At 35.3% G+C, this 21,542-nt stretch overlaps 1 protein-coding gene and 1 long non-coding RNA gene across 2 annotated transcripts in view; one reads left to right on the top strand and one right to left on the bottom strand.

Moving 5' to 3' along the window:
• LOC135778713 (USP6 N-terminal-like protein) overlaps positions 1-21,380 on the bottom strand; it is a 27,952-nt gene extending 6,572 nt beyond the window's left edge. Inside the window, exons 1-11 of the mRNA XM_065289228.2 lie at positions 21,170-21,380; positions 12,165-12,238; positions 10,215-10,300; positions 9,796-9,835; positions 9,035-9,115; positions 8,578-8,685; positions 6,121-6,230; positions 4,538-4,586; positions 4,336-4,456; positions 3,771-3,865; positions 762-827 (exon numbers count right to left, since the gene is read on the bottom strand). Of these exons, the coding sequence (XP_065145300.1) occupies positions 762-827; positions 3,771-3,865; positions 4,336-4,456; positions 4,538-4,586; positions 6,121-6,230; positions 8,578-8,685; positions 9,035-9,115; positions 9,796-9,835; positions 10,215-10,300; positions 12,165-12,230 (822 nt within the window). The 5' untranslated portion in view covers positions 12,231-12,238; positions 21,170-21,380. The remainder of the gene's footprint in view (positions 1-761; positions 828-3,770; positions 3,866-4,335; positions 4,457-4,537; positions 4,587-6,120; positions 6,231-8,577; positions 8,686-9,034; positions 9,116-9,795; positions 9,836-10,214; positions 10,301-12,164; positions 12,239-21,169) is intronic.
• LOC141281301 (uncharacterized) overlaps positions 18,973-21,542 on the top strand; it is an 8,113-nt gene continuing 5,543 nt past the window's right edge. Inside the window, exon 1 of the long non-coding RNA XR_012335516.1 lies at positions 18,973-19,082. This is a non-coding gene — a long non-coding RNA (uncharacterized lncRNA). The remainder of the gene's footprint in view (positions 19,083-21,542) is intronic.

The raw sequence follows: 21,542 nt of genomic DNA, 5'->3' as shown, positions 1-21,542 counted from the left end.
GAAGTTACGTGCGGACCGCGACAGCCGCTTGTTTATGTTGTTACTGCTGAAACGGTCTATAAACACTTTTTTTGAAAATATGCTAATTTTCCAGTTCCCCTAGAGTTAATTAAACATTTGATTCTTACCGTTTTGGAATCCATTCAGCTGATCTCTGGGTCTCCGTCAGTCTTAGTACATGATGTAACTATAGAAGAGTCAAGTTTTAAATAGTAAAAATATCGAAATTCTTTGGCGCGAAGCTAATGGTCTAATCAAATTCAATGGATTATGCTAAGCTATGCTAAAAGTGCTAGTGCCAGACCCGGTAAGAATCAAAACGGTAAGAATCAAATGTTTAACTCTAGGGGAGCTGAAAAATGAGCATATTCGAAAAAAAGTGGAGTGTCCCTTTAACACAAAACCTTTTAATGAGTAGATCTATGAACTGGCTGTCAGGCTTTGCCTGAATCCATTTTTGTAAATCTAGAAGGGTTTATATCTTTGCACCTCAGTGGTGAAACACAATCACAGTTAATATCCTAACAGCCAACTCACTAGATACATTCAAAAAGCCACAGGAGCCCACCGCACATCTCTTCATGAACCTCCTCCATTTAAATCCATTTGCTTTTGAGGCCTAAGCTTTGCATGTGATTTGGCATGCATTCCTAGCTACCTTGTAATCGCTGATTACATAATGCATTTGTGACATTGGTAAGAGTGTTTACAGCATAATTCAAAGTGTAAATTATTAAATTATGCAATGCGTAAATACTTACTCTGTCAATGAAACACTGGAGAAACCATTTAGTGCTGTAAATTCCACTAGACATCTGCTCCTTATCCTAAATGAATTCAACATTCAACAGAAATCACAAAAGTGAAGGGGAGACAGATGAGCAGAGACAAGACAGAAAGAAACATTAGAGAAACTGATATACATCAGGGTAGGGTTGCACCAGTCATCCGTAAGTTCTTGCTTAAACTGGAACGTAATGTCCACACTAGGCTTTGCAACTACTAGCTAATTTGTAACTTATTCTGTTGCACCACCTCTTCTTAAGGCAAAACGTAGCTAATAGGTTGTAAGCTCCCCGTAAAATAATGCATAGTCTCATAATATGACCTTTGTCCTTTATTTAAGTGCAGCATTTGATACTATCTCTCACAACATTATGTTACATAGACTGGAATCTGTTGGAATTGCTGGAACCGCTCTAACTTGGTTTCAATCATACTTTTCTGGTCGTACTCAATTTGTACAGTTGAAACAGTTTCAATCAAAACCCTCATATGTTAATTCCGGTGTCCCGCAGGGCTCAGTATTAGGTCCTCTTTTATTTATCATTTATCTTTTACCCCTTGGTAATATTTTTAGGAAATTTGGTATTCAGTTTCATCTGTATGCTGACGATACTCAACTCTATGTGTCTTCTAAACCTTCTGCTAATTTCCCTCCAACTATTCTATCAGATTGTTTGGCAGAAATTAAAGATTGGTTTACTTTAAATTTTCTTAAACTTAACTCCAATAAAACGGAAATTCTTTTAGTTGGTTCAAAAAATAATCTGATGAAATCTACCTGTTCATCTGTGAATATTGATAACTTACCAGTCACTGTATCTAAACAAGTTAAAAGTCTGGGGGTTATTTTTTATGGTACTCTTTCATTTGAAGCACACATAAATAGTGTCGTTCGCTCTGCTTATTTTCATTTACGTAATATTAATCGTCTACGTCCAGCTCTTTCAGTTAAAAGCACAGTGATTTTTGTCCATGCCTTAGTTACATCTCGTATTGATTTTTGTAATAGTCTCTTGTATGGTTTGCCTTCAAAAGTACTTAACAAATTACAATTAGTTCAGAATTCAGCTGCTCGAATCATTAGCAGAACTCCCCTAGCTGGACATATCACACCTATACTACAAGACTTGCACTGGCTCCCGGTAAAATATCGTATTCAGTTTAAAATTCTTCTTTTTACGTATAAAGCACTTAATAACCTTGCTCCGACATACTTATCTGACCTTCTTCATATTTATACACCTTCACGGACTCTAAGATCATCATCGTCACTTACACTCGCTCTCCCTAGAACTCGCACTACTTCTATGGGGTCCCGGGCTTTTAGTCACACAGCTCCTTACCTTTGGAACTTGCTGCCACAGGATGTGCAAAACAGTGGTAGTCTCCTTGTTTTTAAATCTCGCCTTAAGACCCATCTTTTCCGGGTGGCTTTTATGTGATTTTTTAGGTTTTAATATTGTTTTTTAGGGTTTTTTGGCATTGACATTGTGTATATCTTTACTAATGCCTGTTTTACTGTGTTGTAAGGTGTCCTTGAGTGTCATGTAAGGCGCCTAAAAATAAAATTTATTATTATTATTATTATTATCCAATGGCATTATCCAATCATTAGCAGAAATTGTGTTGAAATGCCATAAATCTTTGCTTTACACAGTAACTGTTAAAATATGTTTACATTTAATGTTATTCTACTTTTTCATATAGATATAATATAATATAATTCAATAATATAATACTGAAGCTTTATTTTAATTTTAAAAAGGTATTTTAAATAAATAAGTATCAATAAATAAATACTGGACAACATTTGTTTATGAGTTATGATTTTATTTGACATGCACAACTTGGACCACAACTAGACGTGATCATGCGCTGTTTAGGATGGGTTTGCGTTGAAGGGCTGCTAACAAGGCAATTTATTCACATGATGTTCTCTCTTTTAAGATATGTCATATACAGTATGTATAAAGGATTGAAGTATGTTAAGTACTACAAAAGCTTATGATTTAGTTCACTAAGTCTGACATGTTATTGCAACCGTTACTCCTGATCGGGTACTTTTGTAAATATTTAATTTCTACATAGTGTTATACCCAGCAAGCAATTTTGGCTAAAACAAGGCTAAATATGGGCTGCCATCGAACGTCTAATAGTCATCTAACCATAGCCCAAGAATAGACGATGCATATACATTTAAAACAAGTAAAAGAAATATAAGCAAACACCTTGAACACCTGTTGACTTTGCTTACATTATTTTGGCAAAAAGGCAAATGAAATTTATTTGAAATTCAAGGTTATTTAGGGTAGAGAAGTGTGTCACTCATAGTCGGACTATATTAAGTTTATAGTTAGTCGTCAGTTTTTGTTTGCTTGGTAACTAAAGTTTAATGGTGCAACGCAAAAATATTTAGTAGTGCATAAGCTGTAAGTAACTAAGTGTCCTTTTACGGTGCAACTAAGTTGTAACCTACACTGTAAAAAAATTCCGTAGAAATCGCAGCTGGGTTGCCGGTAATTTACCGTAGATTTACATTTATGTTATTTACTGGCAAGAGTTTGTTCAAAGTTAAATGAACATTAAACATTTACAAGTCTTTGTCTTTACAGAGTAAAACTAAAAAAACAGCATCAAGCAAAACATTCTGGGAAACAAAATCTGAAGCAAAAAACAGAAAAAGGTTGATGATGATTTCTGATACCCAGAATGCTTTGCATGAGGCTGTTATTGTATAGTTTTATTCTGTGAAGATAAAGACTTGTTAATATTTAACATTTATTTAACTTTAAACAAACTCTTGCCAGTAAATAACATAAATGTAAATCTACGGTAAATTAACGGCAACCCAGCTGCAATAACATTGAAATTTCTACGGATTTTTTTTACAGTGTACGTACAGCTGGTGCAACTGGCCCCAGGTTTCTAAGTATAGGTAACTATAAGTTAGATTTTGCAGTCTTGCATCTGCTTAACAATCTTACCAAATGCTTCTTGAGTTTGGGTAAAAGTTTGGAGAGAATCTGGTCATGGTGGTTCTGGAACCGCTGAAGTTTGGGAAATCCAGGAATGTAGAATCCTTTGATGTATTAGAAATGTGAAAGTACTATATCAGCAAGGGATAAATCAACACTTTTGTGATATTCTTAAACAATTTCGGCCATACATTCTAAAAATGACTGGGCTATTTTTGACCCATAAATAAATCCCAACAGTAGTTTTTTAACGCCAAAATGATGGTTTGCACTGGCGCAAGCTATTCAAGCCACAATCTGGCCCTATGTATCTTATTTACAAAGATGCTGGATGACCATTGCACTTGTTTTTCACTTAAAAGTCTTTAATAAGAATATGCTTAAAAGTTAAAAAGATCAGTGTCTTGAAAATGGACTATTAAGCACCTTCATCAACGTTTCACCTGTGATGCAAGGCATCTACTATTGGACTTTGGACAAAGATTATGTATCCTATACTGAAATGTTAAATATCATGGAAGTGATAGCAACACTTAAAATACAACAATTACAAAATTAACAAAATAAGGCTCACCATGCATAGCATGTTTCTGATTGGTTAACAGCTGCGACAGAGCCCAGAATGCATCTTCTTCGTTCATGAACATTAATAGAATGGCAGCAATCTGACTCATGCCCTGGCAGTAACTCACTTCCTGTGGACAAAAACACACTTAGTCAGCGATTATGTAACCAACTTTTGGTGGACTGGAGCGTGGATATAACTTGATTCTTACCGTGTTGTAAACAGAGTATGCAGAAAGCACATGGAATAAAGATTGCTGCCTGTAAAGCAAAAAAAAAAAAAAAAACAGAAGCAAATGAGAAGAGAACAAAACATCAGACTCAGATCACAAGTTTAACTACCAGAAAACGCCACTCTTGCATTCCATACTTAACGCCACACCGCAATGAAGAAGAAAACATCATATTTTTCCACAATGATCCCACAATGATTTGAAGATTAATTTCTTCAAATTACAGTTGAACCCCTCCCTTCATGTCTGAGTAGTAAAGACACCCTTCAGATGAGCAACACTTTCCACTTGACTCTGTAAGGCCTGCAATCTATTAAATCCTCAATGACATCATAGCCATTTTGGCCTGCTGGGAGAATTTAAAATATAAATACAAAATTAAATCAGTGCCCGTATTACATTACAAGAGGAACCAATGAGCAGATCATAATGAAATACTTTTGTTTAAAATATGGATTAACTCTTTCCCCACTATTGACAAGTTATCTAGTCAGTTAAGTAAAAAAAACATTTTCCTGCCAATGACACTTTCCTGACGAGTTTTTACGGTAATCTTTAATTCTGCTTTTATCCACTAAGTGGCGCTCTTACCTAATTTATAAAAAACTGAATCATCAACTAATTCTACAACATTGTAATATCTGTGCATGTTTTGATCTTCATTCTGAATCTAATCTCTTAAAAAAAGATCTTTACAAAAATGCATTTATTTCAGCTTTTTGCTCAAAATTTTGTATTTTTGAAGAAATCGACACATATTTCAGAAGTTATAAAAAGAAAACAAATAAAGATAGGATGAAACTTTTTTCTTTTTTGTTTGTATTTTTCTTTAAAAGCAGCAGGTCTGTTTTATCATTTGATATATTTGTATGTTTATATATTTATAGAAGAAATTTTTTCCTGGAAGGCATTTGTGAAACTTTTGTGAAAATTAAAAAAAATGCTGGCGGGCAACTTAAAAAAAAAAGCTGTTGGGGAATGAGTCAATTGTCCATGTTACAGTATTGTATTGATACCCATATACATGTCTCTATTTCATATTGTCAGGTCTTTATTATAAAGTTACCCAGTAAGTGCACAATAAACAACATGCTCTACATGAACATCCTTTAATTGAAAGACAATAAAATGCATATAAAGTAAATGTGGACAGTGGAAGTGGGCGGCTGGTTAAAAGCTGAGGTTTAGACAGACATTATTCAACTCGGACAGATGATTTATGAATCATTACTGTGATGCGAAACTTTAAGAGCTTTAATAATACAACTTCATAAAAACAAATCAATTCATAAGTAAAAGTTCATCATTTCTCTCCCACAGGAAATGAAACCAAGTGGAGCTGTTAAGAAGCCTGAATATTACAATGTGCTGGTGTTAAATCAACAAGCAGCAATATAAGCATTTCATATTGCACACAAGGGAGAACAGAGATCTGAAGAGATATAAGCAATGTTTTACAGTAATACAGTAGGCACTGATTTTATTTTAGCATGCAAATAAAGCACTCATAGCCTGAAGATATCCTATCATACAGCATTAACATGTATGTTTGTGTTACTTACTTTACACCGAATCTATCCATAAACATAATGTGGTTTCGAAAGGTCCTGTTGATGTCCAGGTCAATCTGTTTGATTTCTGTGGAGTACAACTGGGCTTGCGTCTTCATTTTCTGTCAATCAAACAAACCGCATCCATAAAAAAATTTCAATCAAAATTACTACAGAGACACACTGTTACATAACTTTACTTTAAGTCAAACATCACTTACAGTAAATGCTCTTATAAAAATGTACCACGATAATCAAAGTTTTCACCACATACCATAATTACTACATTTATTATTTCTACTGTATAACCATAATAGGTTATGAAATTTTGTCTTAATCTTTTAAGAGATGACCCTATGATGATTACAAATGGCCTGAGCTCTGGAACATCATAGAAAAATGGCCAAATATGATAAATATATTCATAAATTTTGCTAACTGAAAAACAATATTATTTGTATTTTTCCTGACAGAAACATGCATTTTCTGTAAAGCAGATTTGAAACAAAATGCATTGTGAAGAGAGCTATACAAATAAATATGAATTGAACTAGGGATGCACCGATAGGATTGTTTGGGCCGATACTGATTTAAACAGACAACTTCTGGCCGATACCGATATTAAACACTTGTATACAATACTATACAGTTGGTCTATTAGCTAGTTTATTTCTGCATCAAATTATTTTTACTGAACATGGATTGGATCTAATTAACATTCAACTGACCAACATAATAAGAGAGGCACAAATTAAGCTAAAACAAATATAATAAGACAGCATGACAACCTTCAAAGGTGGTTGCTATTCAGCATGTATGTTATTAACAATAACATTAACTCATTTTTTTTTTTTAAACTGACTTTAAAGTTGATTTGTTGCTTCCATGTGTGTACTTTCTAATGACATTTTTTAACCCAAATGACAAATGGATAAAGAAAAGCATTAGGCAAAACGGCAATGAAAAGTAATTGGCAATTAATAAAGAGAAAAGCATTTGTGAAATGTGCATTTCAAATAATTTATAAATTTACTTTTTATTGTTTTATCTACATTTTAAAACATGAATTAAACATTGTGTAGCAAATGTGCAGCATTGTGTAGCAAATATGCTTTTTTTATTGTTAAATTAAACGTCACTTAAAAACATTAATTAAATAAACTATTTAAAAAGAGATTTATTTATTTAAATTTTTATGTTTAAATCATTAAATTGATTTCTGACTTTATTTTAAAGCGGTACTCTGGGTCCTCCAAAGTAGACACTAGGGTGATCCTTATTTTTCAACTTTTAAAAGTTCATGCTCTCACCCCACCAATATGTTTGAATTAAAAAAAAAATGTTTTTCAATATTAATTAATATTTAGAGGTTGCTCAAGACCTTTGAAGTTTAAAGGAACAGTATGTAAGAAATTTATATCAATTAATCATAAAATGGCCATGATATGTCACTAGACATTAAGAAATCATTATTATTTCAAATACTTATATCACTGACAACAGTGGTCTGGCCAGGATATTGTCATTTAAAAAGTGGAGTTGCAGCCCTCAACTGATGTTTATGTTGTCATTTTGTGTATTGGCCACCAGTTGTGTGATTGCAGTACCAGTTTTAGCCACAATCCTACATACTGTTCCTTTAACACATTCGCGTATTATGTGATACTTTGTGCTTGCATGTATAATTGTTTAATAATATATACTTATGGCAGCAATGGACTTATTTGACCATGCTCTTTGCAATTAAAACTCCTGTTTTAGTTGTGATATGTCTTTCAAAGCAAGAAAGCTTCAATGTTAATGAAGCACAATAGATACACTGAGACAATGGCTGAAGCAACACGAAGCAAGTCTGCTATATGGTTACTCGGATCAGAAGATACCGAAATAACTGAAACAAAGTTACCCTCCAAGAAGCAAGTTTTATGAGTGTTGTGCATTTTTAGGGTTAGGGTACAGTTTTTGCAAAAATATGTGATTTCGGAAATATTCAAAGGCTTTGAGCAACCTCTAAATATTGTAGGAACAATTAAAAATTTTGCATATTGTGTTTTTATTGATATCCTAACACATTTAGGGGGTTAGAACGAATCTTTTTTTGACCCATTAGTAGACACCCAGGTTCAAAGCAAACACAGCAAGGGTCACACTGGTCAAATTTGACAGTGGAGGACAACAAAACTTCCTGGTAGTTTTGTTTCCTCAATAACTCTGGTGGTTTGTTTTGCCTGTCAGGTTTTATTCTTCAATCTCTTGCTATGATTTGTATCAGCCATCTGCCTGTTTTAAGATCACACTCTAATCCCTTCGAAATAGCTTTACCAAAACACCAGTAATCCCACTCTCACCAAACAACCGGTCTCGGGCCAGTAACAAGTCACAACTGTAGTCATGACGACGCCGTACCCATATGCTGTGGTTAAAACTGTCGAGCTCGTATGTGTGTGCATTTGTGTTTAATTCTTTTACCTCATATTTTCCTACATTGTCGTTCTTCACTTTCTCAACATCCAGGAGAAGGGCCCAGGCCTGCCCTCTCAGCTGTAGTGGAATGCCTTTATACACCCTTTTAAACATCTGCACAAAGAAACAGAAACTGTGAATGTTTGTGGGTGTGTATGTTTTCAACATCAGTGTTTTTATCCTTGGAGCATTATAATCAAAATCAGATACAGAAACCATGTCCTTGTTAATAAAGTGGACAACCTCTCTGCCTAACACGTGAAAAGAGGATATTTGTGCACAACTTGCATAAACCCTTGGAAGTATCAAACATCAGGGCTACAGATCTATTGTTACATTAACAAAAATATTCAACCCAAAATTTACTCTTAATTAATGTCATTTTAAGATAAATGTTAACGCAAATAAGATTTGCTACAGTATGTGTGCCTGCAGTCAGTATATGAGCGAACTAAAACCTTACCCGTTCACTGTTTCTGTACTTGTTCCAGTTTTTCAACATCTTCAGCCATTTCTGTACCCTCTCAATCTCCACCTGCTTTTGCTGCACACAGACAAACAATGAGGAACGACTTGCAATTAGGAACGAAAGGCATTTTTTTTAAATAAATAAAATATGAACAGAAGAATGACATCATCAGTATTATTTGCTGAATATTACACATGCCTAAATTCTCAAGAGTCTTATAAACAGAGAACTCAAGGCAAATATAAATATCCGCTACCGGACACAAATTGCCCTTCTGTGGTTTGGCATATGGAAGTAATGCTTCATTCCTCATTTGAGAAAGTTGTACTTTGGGATTAGATGGAGGACGAGTATCCTGCTATTTACATCTGTTATAAAGACAGTTTTTCTTCTTTCCCCCTATAGTCTTTAACCTTTATGTGCCACAACACAACTGTGCAAAAATGTCAGCTGGGAAAATGGATCAGCCACCTTCATGCTGTGACTGTGTCACATGGGAAAACACCTCTAGACAGCCCAGCTGTTTCTGCCATACAGGCTTGTGTACAAACTGCATATTGAAGGTCAGAATATTTCCCTTACAAAACACTTAAGCAACAGCTCCTTACTTGTGTGATTCAGTGAGTGATTTTTCATTTATAATGTTTATGTGTGTATTTCTCAGCATTACAAAACAGTGTTCATATACAAATAAACACTAATGCAATACTGCAAATGCAACACAGCCTTGTGTAAAGTACAGTACTTCACATTACCTTCTCTTCAAGTGCACTTGGTGTGGGCAGTTCCTCTTCACTGTGGGAAAAACAAAATTTGCAAACTGTCACGCCTCTCATTTAGATTGCATAACAAAGATTTTATGTTAAGTGTTGACCTAACATGCTTCAAAACATGTTAGGTAAACACTGTATATATTCATTAAGATAATATTTCACAAGACACAAACCATGTTAAACCTTTCTGTGCTATACATGAACTCAATGTAGGTTGTATCTTTCATTCTAGATAGTTTTGGACATGCTTTTTAAAATTTATTCGAAATAACAATTTAACAATCATTTATAATTATTTTATTAAGTATTAAAACTTTTAAATGAACAAAGGCATGTGTGAACAGTGTCTAGATAGCCATACTGATAAGTTGTACAAGGTTTGTAATAAAATAGAGACTTACTGAAGAAATCCAAAGCGATCTGTTACTCGATATATGCTATAATCTGCATCTTCCCAAGGATCGATTTGAACATCTGCCTCTCGACCCTAAAACACACAAGCAAACATTTCAACGAGTCACCTTATTCATGAATTTTCTGTAAAACTGCTTTAAAATAAGTATTGTGACAAAACAAATGTGCTTTATCTACTGTAAACAGAAACAATGTACAGTTTAGTAAAGGTTCAACAATTCAACTAATTTTATTTCAATAAGCAGTTCTGAAGAGACTATACTTTTATCTTGACTGATCAGGTCCATAATTTTGACTCTTAGAGTGTATAATACAGTGCTTCAAAAGAAAATGCTTGTTATCACACAAAATTACCAGGTTCGGCAGATTTCGTACAAATGTCAGGGTTCTCAATGTCTGTTTTGAAGGTAAAGATGTCTGTTTTGAAGTTGCAAAGAACCCAAATAAAACTGCTTAACCACCATGTATTCAGTTCTCTGACATTGTATTAGCATTACAGGTGCCCTGAAAATGTGCCCTCGCTTGAGGTCTTTTACCAATATCATGCCCTACATTTTTTCTACATTAGCCAAGTAGCAGGCATCTGTTAAATCCACAAAAAACTTTAACCAAAAACTGTATTGAGGATTATTTTAGCAATTGATTAATTCATAAACTATTTTGTTGATAAAAAGACTCCAGACACAAGTCAATATGCCTTGTCTGTTTATGTAAAACAAACATGTAAAGCTAAGACCTAGACAAATAAAAGAGAGACTCATTGTGGGACTCTGATTCTGTGTTTGTAGAACTACCTGAATAGAGACCAACACAGTAAAAATACATCTTACACTGTCAGAAAAAAGGTACAAAGTTGTTCCTTTTTCTGTCGCTGGGGTGGTTCCCTAAAAGGTACCTTTTTGTACTATACAGTAGATCCTTAAGGAACAGTAATGTACCTCAAAAGGTACAACATTGTATTATGTTTACATACCTGTAAAGGTACAAAACGGTACCTTGGGGTACCACCCCAGCGACAAAAAAAGTACATGTTTTTTACCTTTTTTTCTGACAGTGTAAATATGTCTCAATTAGCCTGTCATTTGAATAGCATTTCTTTTACTGAACTATTGCAGAATAACTCTACAAGTGAACATAATGTAAAACAATTGTGGCAAAATGTGATTTACTAAATGTTCACCCTGTCTAAGTTCACAACAGCTGATGTTTAAAAGCTTTTCCAGTTGGTATGGATTGATTCCCTGAGGGATGGCTGCTGCTCTGGTGTCCACTCTCGACCACCATGGTGGGGGCATTAGGGGTATTCCTCCAATTTCCAATTAGTGTGTAAGAGGTATTGGGGAAGTCATGATGAGTCAGATTTATCACCAAAGCTCTGTATGCTCCACTAAGATATAAATATACTCTGGATACTGCACTAGCACATTAAATCTTTGCCATTCGATTGTGATCTAAAAAGCCACAGGGAAATAACAAAAAAATTCATGCTAATATGCACTCAAATCATATTGTTAAACTACCAAAAACACCAGATACTACTTTTTATCTCCATAACAAAATTTGAAATGACAAATATGAACTCATGGACATGGATTTTTTTATGAATTATTAATATTTTGCTGTCTGTGATTCCGTATAAAATTTAAGCTTAAATGTGTAATATGAATAAAAAGTGCTCATAAACTGTTTAAATAATATCCTCTATTAAAATTAGTGGAGGCTTGGACCTCGTAACAATATTCCTTACTTCATGACTTAAGAAGCGGATAATAACAATTCCATCATACGAATTTCTGGTATGATTTCTCATCACTTAAATTCATTAAGCAACAAACCTGAGTAATATTCTGAATATTTGCTATAGTAAATAAATACTGTAAGTCTTTTTTTAGTGGATATCTGCACATTGTTAGGGTACATAGGGTTAGATAATTTACCTTATTATACTTAGAGATGATCTCAGCACGTTCCTCTGCTATCAGCACCTCTATGTCCTTCTTCATGTCAATATCTACAAATACAGCACACAGAGTATTAATAACAGGAAGATAATAATATAAGAAGAAATCATGTCAGGAATAATCTGAAGGAAAAGTGAAGTAGACTGACAGCAAAACAAAAACAGACTGTTAAACCAAGGGAGGTCTTATGATCCCGTCTGAGTTTTTGCACATTTGAATGCAACATATTCATCTCATCAGCTTTCCCAAAATCAGGTATCTTGAAACAGAGCAACATGAGCTTGCTTATTAATGATTTAAATATCCATTTGGTTTTATGAAGGCCTCAAGTGTCTCTGAAACATTATCCCCCTGGGAACAAGATAATCAAAGCAAGGTTCCCGCCAGGCTTCAGCTACAGTATCTGAAAGAAAGCTCTGTGTCTGCAGAATCTGTTGTAAAATATAGAAATTGTCCAGAAATAGCAGATCCATATATCATGTGTTGCAGATTATTTCCTGCCAAAAATAAAGGCCAAGCATAAAATCTGTATACTATTATATTGTATAAGAAGTGCATTGTGTGTGTTTATTAAATAGTCTATTTTATGTGTATTGTATATTTGTACATCATTCCCAATTGGTTGTACATAACATGCACTATTTGCATTAATATCTATTGTATTATTGGTCTACAGTGATTTTAAGCATGAGTACTGTGATTTTGTATAGCTGCCAATGCACCTCAATTTCCCTCTGGGGATCAATAAAGTACCTATTTGTCTGTCTGTCTGTTAATCAATAGTCATGTGTCTTTTAAAGGTCCAATCAAAAACAAGAAACTCAAAACACTACAGAACAAACATAAAGGTTACAACCATAGATATGTATATAAAGGCTAGATGGCTCGTCCGCGCTGATGGCCAATTGAGTTGAACCATTAAATGACCATAACTTGCTTAATTTTTTACCGATTTTCAAACGGATTGGTTTGTTATAAACGTCAAAGATGTACCTATGACACTGAATACGTATACTAAAAATAAATAAAAAATTCATGAAACATGTTAAAGCATCCATAATTATAGCCACGTTAATAACGTTTGTAAAAAACCAAACCGTTTGTAAATCCGTCAAGAATTCAGCAAGTTACGAGCATTTTAGTTGGCGTATGTCACTCACCTTCCGTCCACAGCAGCAGGGAGCAGCACTGACCTAAGATGGCCGCCAAGTGACGACACAGCTGACTCCGCCTTGAGCCATCTAGCCTTTATATACATATCTATGGTTACAACACTATCACTATCCTTGTTCTCATCTAAGCCTCAGAAAGTTTTTTCAGGTTTTGTGCAACTCTCTAATTAAAACATCTTGTTGTAACTCATAGACATTTACGCATACATAATTCAAAACATTCACTTTGAAATTTCAAGAACACAGACATATGCCTGTTACAGACCTGAACAAATGTTTATTTAGCATCACTACAGTATATGTATTTTTAATTTAAGTGTACATATAACACTTAGCATAATTACAGCTTAGACATGATTTAAAGTTGACATAGAATGATTGAACGGGGTATTTATCCTTGTTCTGTGATGTGACATGTAGACAAAAATGTTTTTGTTTGGGTCTGTAATGCCTTAGAAGCTTCCTAAAAACCTCTCTCAGATAGCTCTATTAGGGTGGGGGATTTTAAACAAGTGGTTTCGCACCTATTTGGCTCCCCCTACTGGCTTAACTTGCACTCTCATTACTGATTGGCTGACTTTGCTGCCACTCAAAAAATGTAGCCAATTATTTTAAAGTAGAGCGGCAGTTAGATGCCTGTGATGTTATAAGCATCAGTTTTTCAGATTGGGCCGTTTTCTGGCTGACATTTCTAAAAGAGGAATTTCTATGAGACTGAGATGTTTAGCATGTTTAGCACTTTTTGTATGTTTGTGAATGCAGGTAGACAACCATTATTCAACAAAGACAAGGTAAAAATGGTTTTTCATTCTCTGTCCCCTTTAAATGATGGGTGTATTCACACCAAGAAAGTCTGCTAGTTCACTTGCTTTGATCTGGACAAAATCTGGACAAAATATTTTTAACACACACATACAGTACACAAGAGCTCTTTAGACAGTTCAGAAATCTGGATCTATTGGTTTGGTCCTGAAACCGAGATGACAAAACAATCCTGGATCAGTCTGACAGACACCTTAATCCATAATTTCCTTTGGGATAAAAGAGGTGACAAGAAATAATTTCTCTTAGAAAGAAAAGAGTATTGCCAAATGCATCCTTTGCAGCATACAGCAAATGGATTAGAGTACAATCTTGGATAAAACATCTGATTTATAACATACAGCAAAAGGGATTACAGTACAATCCTTTATAAAACCTTTGATTTATAACCCTGAATGTTGTCATTGTCATTCCGAAAGTGCAGGAGCACAGAACAATATCTATTTGCCAAAAGTCATTATATGATCTCCTCAATGGTCCCCATATTACATTGTATATTAAATGAATATACACTCAAAATTGTGCTAAATAGCACTAAAAGTGGTTGACTGGCTCATAATCATAGGGGAACCATTATAAGTGCTAAACATCACCTAAGTAGAACCTGTGTAACACCTGTGTAGAACCCTATTGTACTATGATGTTAGTACAATAAGTGGTGCTATTGTCAAGCTTTATTACCATTATTGTTTTTTTTTATAGTGTACTGTATATTCATATTCATTTTTCCTTAAGATTAATTCAGATGGAAATTCTGTAGTCAAATAGGTCTTTCCAGTAAAAATGTAAACATTTTGATCATATTTCCCTCTCACATCACTTGCATTATTGCCTCTAAATATAGCCCATGTCTGTATGCATAAAAGAAGTCATATCATTTTACATTTTTACTTAATATTTCATTTGTCATGGTAATGGTTCATAAGCGAACAAGTCATAAATTATATTTACTTTTTAAATTATGCTTACAGTTAAAGACTAACATCTGAATAATCGCACACAGGGACTAAGAGGTTCTTGACAGGTTCACGAAACATCTGTATTGATATGTGCTGTGCAAACTGTTTAGACTAAAGTAGTACAATACAGGCCTGGTTTCACAGACAAGGCTTAGCTAAAGCCAGGACTAGGCCTTAGTTAAATAAAGATACTTAAGCTTTTTTCATAAACATGCCTTAGATAAAGACATCACTGGTGTGTATCCTGAGACAAAGCAATAGCACTGGCATATTTTAAGATCTGTCTTTGCAAGTTCGAGACATGCATGTTTTTTAGTCTAGGACTAGTCTTAAGCATTGTCTATAAATCAGGAGACAGCATTTTTAGTTGAATCTTTCATCAAAATACGTGCTAAATCCTTCAAAACATCTGCATGTCCTGTGAGGAACATGACACCTGAACAATAAATATTTTACTCTACAGAGAATCTAAAGTGCAAACAAGACCATGGCAGATGTCCCAGGAGGAACAAATATCCCATTCAATACAGGACAGACGACAGTAAGGAATCAATATTTTGAAAGCTCTTTTAAACATTTTAAAAGCTCTATGTCGCAAAGAATGCATTGTGGTCACATGTGGAAATTATCTCCTTTTCGAGCACGGACTCCTGTGAGTCAGGGAAAACGAAATGAAAAAGAAAATCTGTGGTTTGCTGTTGCTCTGTGTATGGGTACCATCCCCCTTTCGGGGGAATGAAGGGGTGGCTGACTGAAGACAATAATGATGAGCAAGCATTTCATACAGACCAATGAGTTAAGAGTCTACACCATCAGAATTATTCCCCAGAAGGAATTTACATTCGGCTGGCTTTATTACTTATTTATTTATGGTTGTTCTAATATTAAGAGGGATGGATAAATTCAATTGCATGTATCATTCCCGACTTGGAAAGGGTGTAACAACAGTACTGACTATAGCTCCGTTTCCATTAGCCATCTGATTACACAAATTAAAATGGCGAATTGAAAATGTGGCCAATGGAAACACAGCAGATTTTGCCTAAACTCCCATATAGATCGCAAAAAAGTCTACTGAGGTGGTTTTCCAGGCAAATTAAAAAAGCAATCGCAAAACTGCAATAAAAACCTCATTTACAGGTCGCCTGACATGCATAAAACCCTGATTCTTTAAATATGGCACAGTATGTTTGGTTGGAGGACAAGCCAGAAGAGGTGAGCATCACAAGAACCGACTAGGGCATGACATTAAAATATTGAGAGAGCAGATGGAGAGTTGACTGCTCTGTATGCTTTTGAGTCACTCTCGCTGTATTTTGATGTTATCCGGCCATCGGTCTGCGCGGCGCCATATGAATTTGAACGCACAAATCGCCATGGTTTTTGAAATGACTCATCTCAAGACAACAAAATTAAGTTTTAGTCGCATAACATGGTTAAAGGGGACAGAGAATGAAAAACCATTTTTACCTTGTCTTTGTTGAATAATGGTAGTCTACCCACATTCACGAACATACAAAAAGTGCTAGACATGCCAAACATCTCAGTCTCATAGAAATTCCTCTTTTAGAAATGTCAGCCAGAAAACGGCCCAATCTGAAAAACTGATGCTTATGACATCACAGGCATCTCACTGCCCCTCCACTTTAAAATAATTGGCTACATTTTTTGAGTGGCAGCAAAGTCAGCCAATCAGTAATGAGATTGCAAGTGAAGCCAATAGGGGGAGCCAAATAGGTGCAAAACCACTTGTTTAAAATCCCCCAACCTAATAGAGCTATCTGAGAGAGGTTTTTAGGAAGCTTCTAATGCATTACAGACCCAAACAAAAAAAATTTTGTCTACATGTCACATCACAGAATAAGGATAAATACCCAGTTCAATCATTCTATGTCATGTTTAATGGAAACGCAGTCAATGCGCAATGTTTTTTGTTTTTTAGAAAATAATTAGATTTTGCAATCTGTTAGCTCTGTTTTGCAGTACAGTACTGTACAATAGGTCAATACTATTTACAGTATTTGAAATGTTAAAGAATGTATTAAATACAGTGCTACCTAAATCAATCTGCTGTAACATAAAAAGGTTTACATTCATTGTGATTAGACTTTATATATTTAGCAAACTCTAAAATCATTTGAATTAAATGCTATAAGTTTCAGTTATTCCTGAATAACAAGTATGGCAAGAAATTATTTTTTGAATGATGACTGGGTGTGGTCTTAACTTTACTTGCTTGTGTCTGAGCTGTAAGTGCAAAGAGTCTTGTTAATTCATCTGGCCTTTCCATTTTAGGTCTGACTGCTGATCTTCTACTCTTTATGAGTCAAATACACAGGGAAAATGTTGACCTGCTGGCATACATCTTACACAAGTTGCCATAAATAGCCATTTCTCTTGAGAGCTACGGTCTAATGGCTGGCTCTCTATACTCAACTCTCACTAGTCTATGAAATGACAGGCCTGTCTGCCAAATGTCTTACCATCTGGATATGGAACACCAAGCCTGACCCAGTAAATCTTCCCATTGGGCTGAGAAAAGGTTCACAGAGAGAAGTAAAAAGATTTGCACAAAAGCTACCTTGTGTCTTATGAGGAATATTCAAAACAACAAATGAAATGCCCTTTAACTTCAGTCACTATATCACAAGTGTGGGCTAAGGCACTGAATTATTGAATGAGGGGTGTGTTTGTTGGCAATCATGCATAATATGAAGCAGGCATTTTTAAAGAGTACAGTATCCAATGGTGCATTGATCGAGGTTGTACTACATCCCCCAGAGCATTAAGTCATACTTGGATGTACATTTGGCATGCAATAGGCTTTATGCCCAGCTGCACTACTTCCTGAACTTCAGCCAGCTCCTTTTTTTCTGTCTGCCATTATTGGACAAACTGATTAATCCAGGTGTGTCTGATTATTGGTGTTGTGACTACTGAGGTCAGGCACACCTGGATTAATCAGTTTGTTTGTGACTACTGAGGTCAGGCACACCTGGATTAATAAGTTTGTCCAATAATGGCAGACAGGAAACAAGGAGCTGGCTGAAGTTCAGGAAGTAGTGCCGCTGGGCATAAAGCCTATTGTAAAACTTCAAGCATAACTGCAGTTTTGCCTTTATTTATTTTTTTATCAGATTTAATGACATATTAGCATTAAATATATCATAAGTCGACAGTTTTTGTAAAATCGTTTATACCATCCTTATTTTTTTCTGATTTTTTATTTGCATTTTGCCTGTCCTCAGCTGCTGTCAGTAACTTAAAAAAAACTTTATTCTGCACATTATTATTATTATTATAAGTCGACACAATACCTTTAATTCAAAATGTTACAACTCTCATGTCTGGGTTACATAGAGATGTCACTCTTTAAACTGTAGTTTGCATCATCTTGGTGTAAATTTTTTTTAACTGTGGCATCAGACCTTTTTGGCCAGGCTCTAGTGTGGTTCTCTTTATGTTAGGATACAGACAAAACAAAGAGCCGAGGCTGGACATGATGACGCTTTTTGTTTAAGTACTACTTTAACTGGGTTAAATAATCATAAACACTAGGTCTGCCTTGTTGACATATGACGTGAAGCTAAAACGTGAAAGCTAAACATTTAGAAAAGGGGAGCGAACAGTCATGTAAGGGCAGAACACTTGCCGATTGCCAAGTCAGGACAACTGGCATCCCTTGCATCACTAACTGGGTGGGCCGTCACTGCCTCGTACAAGTTCACAGATGTTAAACACTTCAACACACTGAGGAAGCCTTGTCTGCCTGAGAGTCTAACGCACACACAAACACAGAGCAAATAGTGGAAGTGACATTATGAGACCAATCCTTTATAAGACAAACTGGTCAATTCATATGTATATTATACCATGATGCTGTTTTATTTGAACACATGGGTATGACAATGGCAAGTGGTATCCAAACATCTAAGCAACTGGTAAGTAGCCATTGAGCATTTTTGAATTTAAGAAAAATCTAAAATGAAAAATATATGAATCATTTGCCATTAATGGTTTGAGAGCAGAATATACTTTTGATGAAAAAGTCTGAAGAATACTAATGATAAGAATCTCTAACCTGGAGCATGCAAATAACATCTGGTAACAGTTTGAGGGTCCATTCACCAAACAGTTGCACCACTTTTCCACTCAGTTTTGCAAAAACCTGCATCTCATTCAGTAAGCACATGTATTAATTTCATGTTGAACTTTCTTCTGTAGTCTTTTCAAAGTGGTAAGGCTGCTAATACAATAGAAGCTACAATAGAGCTCAGTGGCCAACTATCTCTGTGCATTCATTGCAATGTATTGTAGATGCAGCATTAACATCCTGTGTGAGATCAATGCACAGCACACATAGTAATTACCCTAGTGAATTAAAAGACCTGAGAGAGGTCAGAGTCATAGCCTAGCAGTTAGCACACATGCACCAATATATTGAGCTGTGGTGCTAATGTCATTTCCTTTGTCTCTCTGCTGCACCTCTAAATAAAACTGAAGGGAAATATTTAGCTTTACAGTATATGTACTGACAACAACAATGCAAGTTTTCAGTACAGAATGTCTGTAATGTAGGTTTGGACCAGAATATTTGATTATTTGAATATTCGTTCGGTTGGTTGACATTTGATTTTTTAATTTGAGATTTGATTATTCTTTTTTTTACAACATTATTAGCCTTAATGCAGAACCTCTGCCAAGCAGGTAGTGTGCTTTACACTCCGCTATATAATGGGCGCAGAGACTGGTTTGCCAACAGGGTCCAGGTATCATTTGTTCATTTGTTTTTGCTTTCACAGTCACAAAACAATATATCCAATCTGCATTGACTTGCATTATATGACACAAAGGCAAAATATCTTCTTTATTGTTCTACTGATGTAGATATATCAGATGGCCTGAGGGTCAGTAAATAAACTTGATATTAATATTATGCTACCATGCTCTTTATTTACTACAGTTCATTGAACTGAAAATTATTATTTTTTTCTTCTTATTATTAGATTTATAGCCTATCCTTTACGTGCCAGTAATTGCTGTAATGCTAATTTCTGATATGGGAGTGATTTGTTCTTTACACTGGTGTCTATATCTACAAAAACCACAAGATAAAAATCTATAGTCACCTCAGTTAAGAGTGACAGTGTTGAAAATGCTCCCCCCACATCATTATTAAAATCATGCTGTAAGTAAAAATTAAAACACTATTCAAACATAAGTGAAGTGGCTGAATGCAGAAATGCACACTATTTCATTGTCACCTACCATCTTGTGCTGAGGCTAAAATAACTGTGAAACAAGCCCACCCAAACACTTGCACATGATATACACAGAGATCTGCCATTGGCCAACTTCCATCAACTAAACATCTGTGTTTGGAAATGGCAAAACCATACGAATTTCTTAATGTGTGTGTGTGCGGTGGGGCAGACAAGAGAGAGAGAGATCAAGAAGTGCAATGACAAAAGAATGAATCAGAGATGTATCATTTTTTTAGGTGGTCTTGTTACTGTCCTGTGTGATCGAGAGAGAAATGTTGAGGAATATCAAGTCACAATCTTTAGCGATTAACGTTATACGGGTCTCTTTTTTCTCATGTCTTTTCACCAATAATCATTTTAGTGTAATTTTACGTATGTATCACTTCTGAACACCATGCGTCAAAATAGCTTCATGTATTTAATACGCCAAAATAAGCTGCGTTAAACACGCGACAAATCTGCGCATTGCAAATGCGTTTTCACAAGTACCCACGCAAGGCTCAAAATAAAACAGCTGAACTAAGGATACACAACATGCAATCGGTGAATCCAGCTGCAACACTCTAAAAAGATAACTGTCACACATGAGAATCCGTTCATTTTAATTCCTTTTATACATCGGATCTTACATAAAATCGGTTACAGTTTAACTGTAATATCATTAGAAGTAAGAATAACCGTGAACCACGACAGTCTATTATGACATGACAGTGAATACATGCAGAAAATAAAACAAAGAGTTCAGGTGACAAAACAATGATTACCGTTAATTGAGAAGACTCTTCATTCCTTCGTCGCTGAAAACATGTGAAACGAAACGAAAAGCTGAAACCGTACCGAATCCCTGGGCCGAATAATAGCTGCATATGACACAGCGAAGCGCAAAACAGCACTACAGAGCTGTAGCAGCCCCTTAGGTTCAATCCTCGCTGGCAGCAAGCAGTCACGTGACCTGCCAGTAAACACCGCTCTAGTCGAATTGCTCCTGCCTGGTCATGTGACCACATGCATCTGGAGAGCGTTTGTGGTTAGAAGGAATACAGCTACGGCTCAAATCTCTTGAAATCTCGCCGGATGAGTGCTGCCTGTTTTTATACTAATCCTACCCCCAAACCTAACATTTTACGGCATTTACGG

This window comes from Paramisgurnus dabryanus, chromosome 2 (assembly GCF_030506205.2).
Source record: "Paramisgurnus dabryanus chromosome 2, PD_genome_1.1, whole genome shotgun sequence".
Taxonomy (NCBI): domain Eukaryota; kingdom Metazoa; phylum Chordata; class Actinopteri; order Cypriniformes; family Cobitidae; genus Paramisgurnus; species Paramisgurnus dabryanus.
The sequence above is the reverse complement of the archived record's forward strand: the minus strand, read 5'-3'. Positions and strand labels throughout refer to the sequence as shown.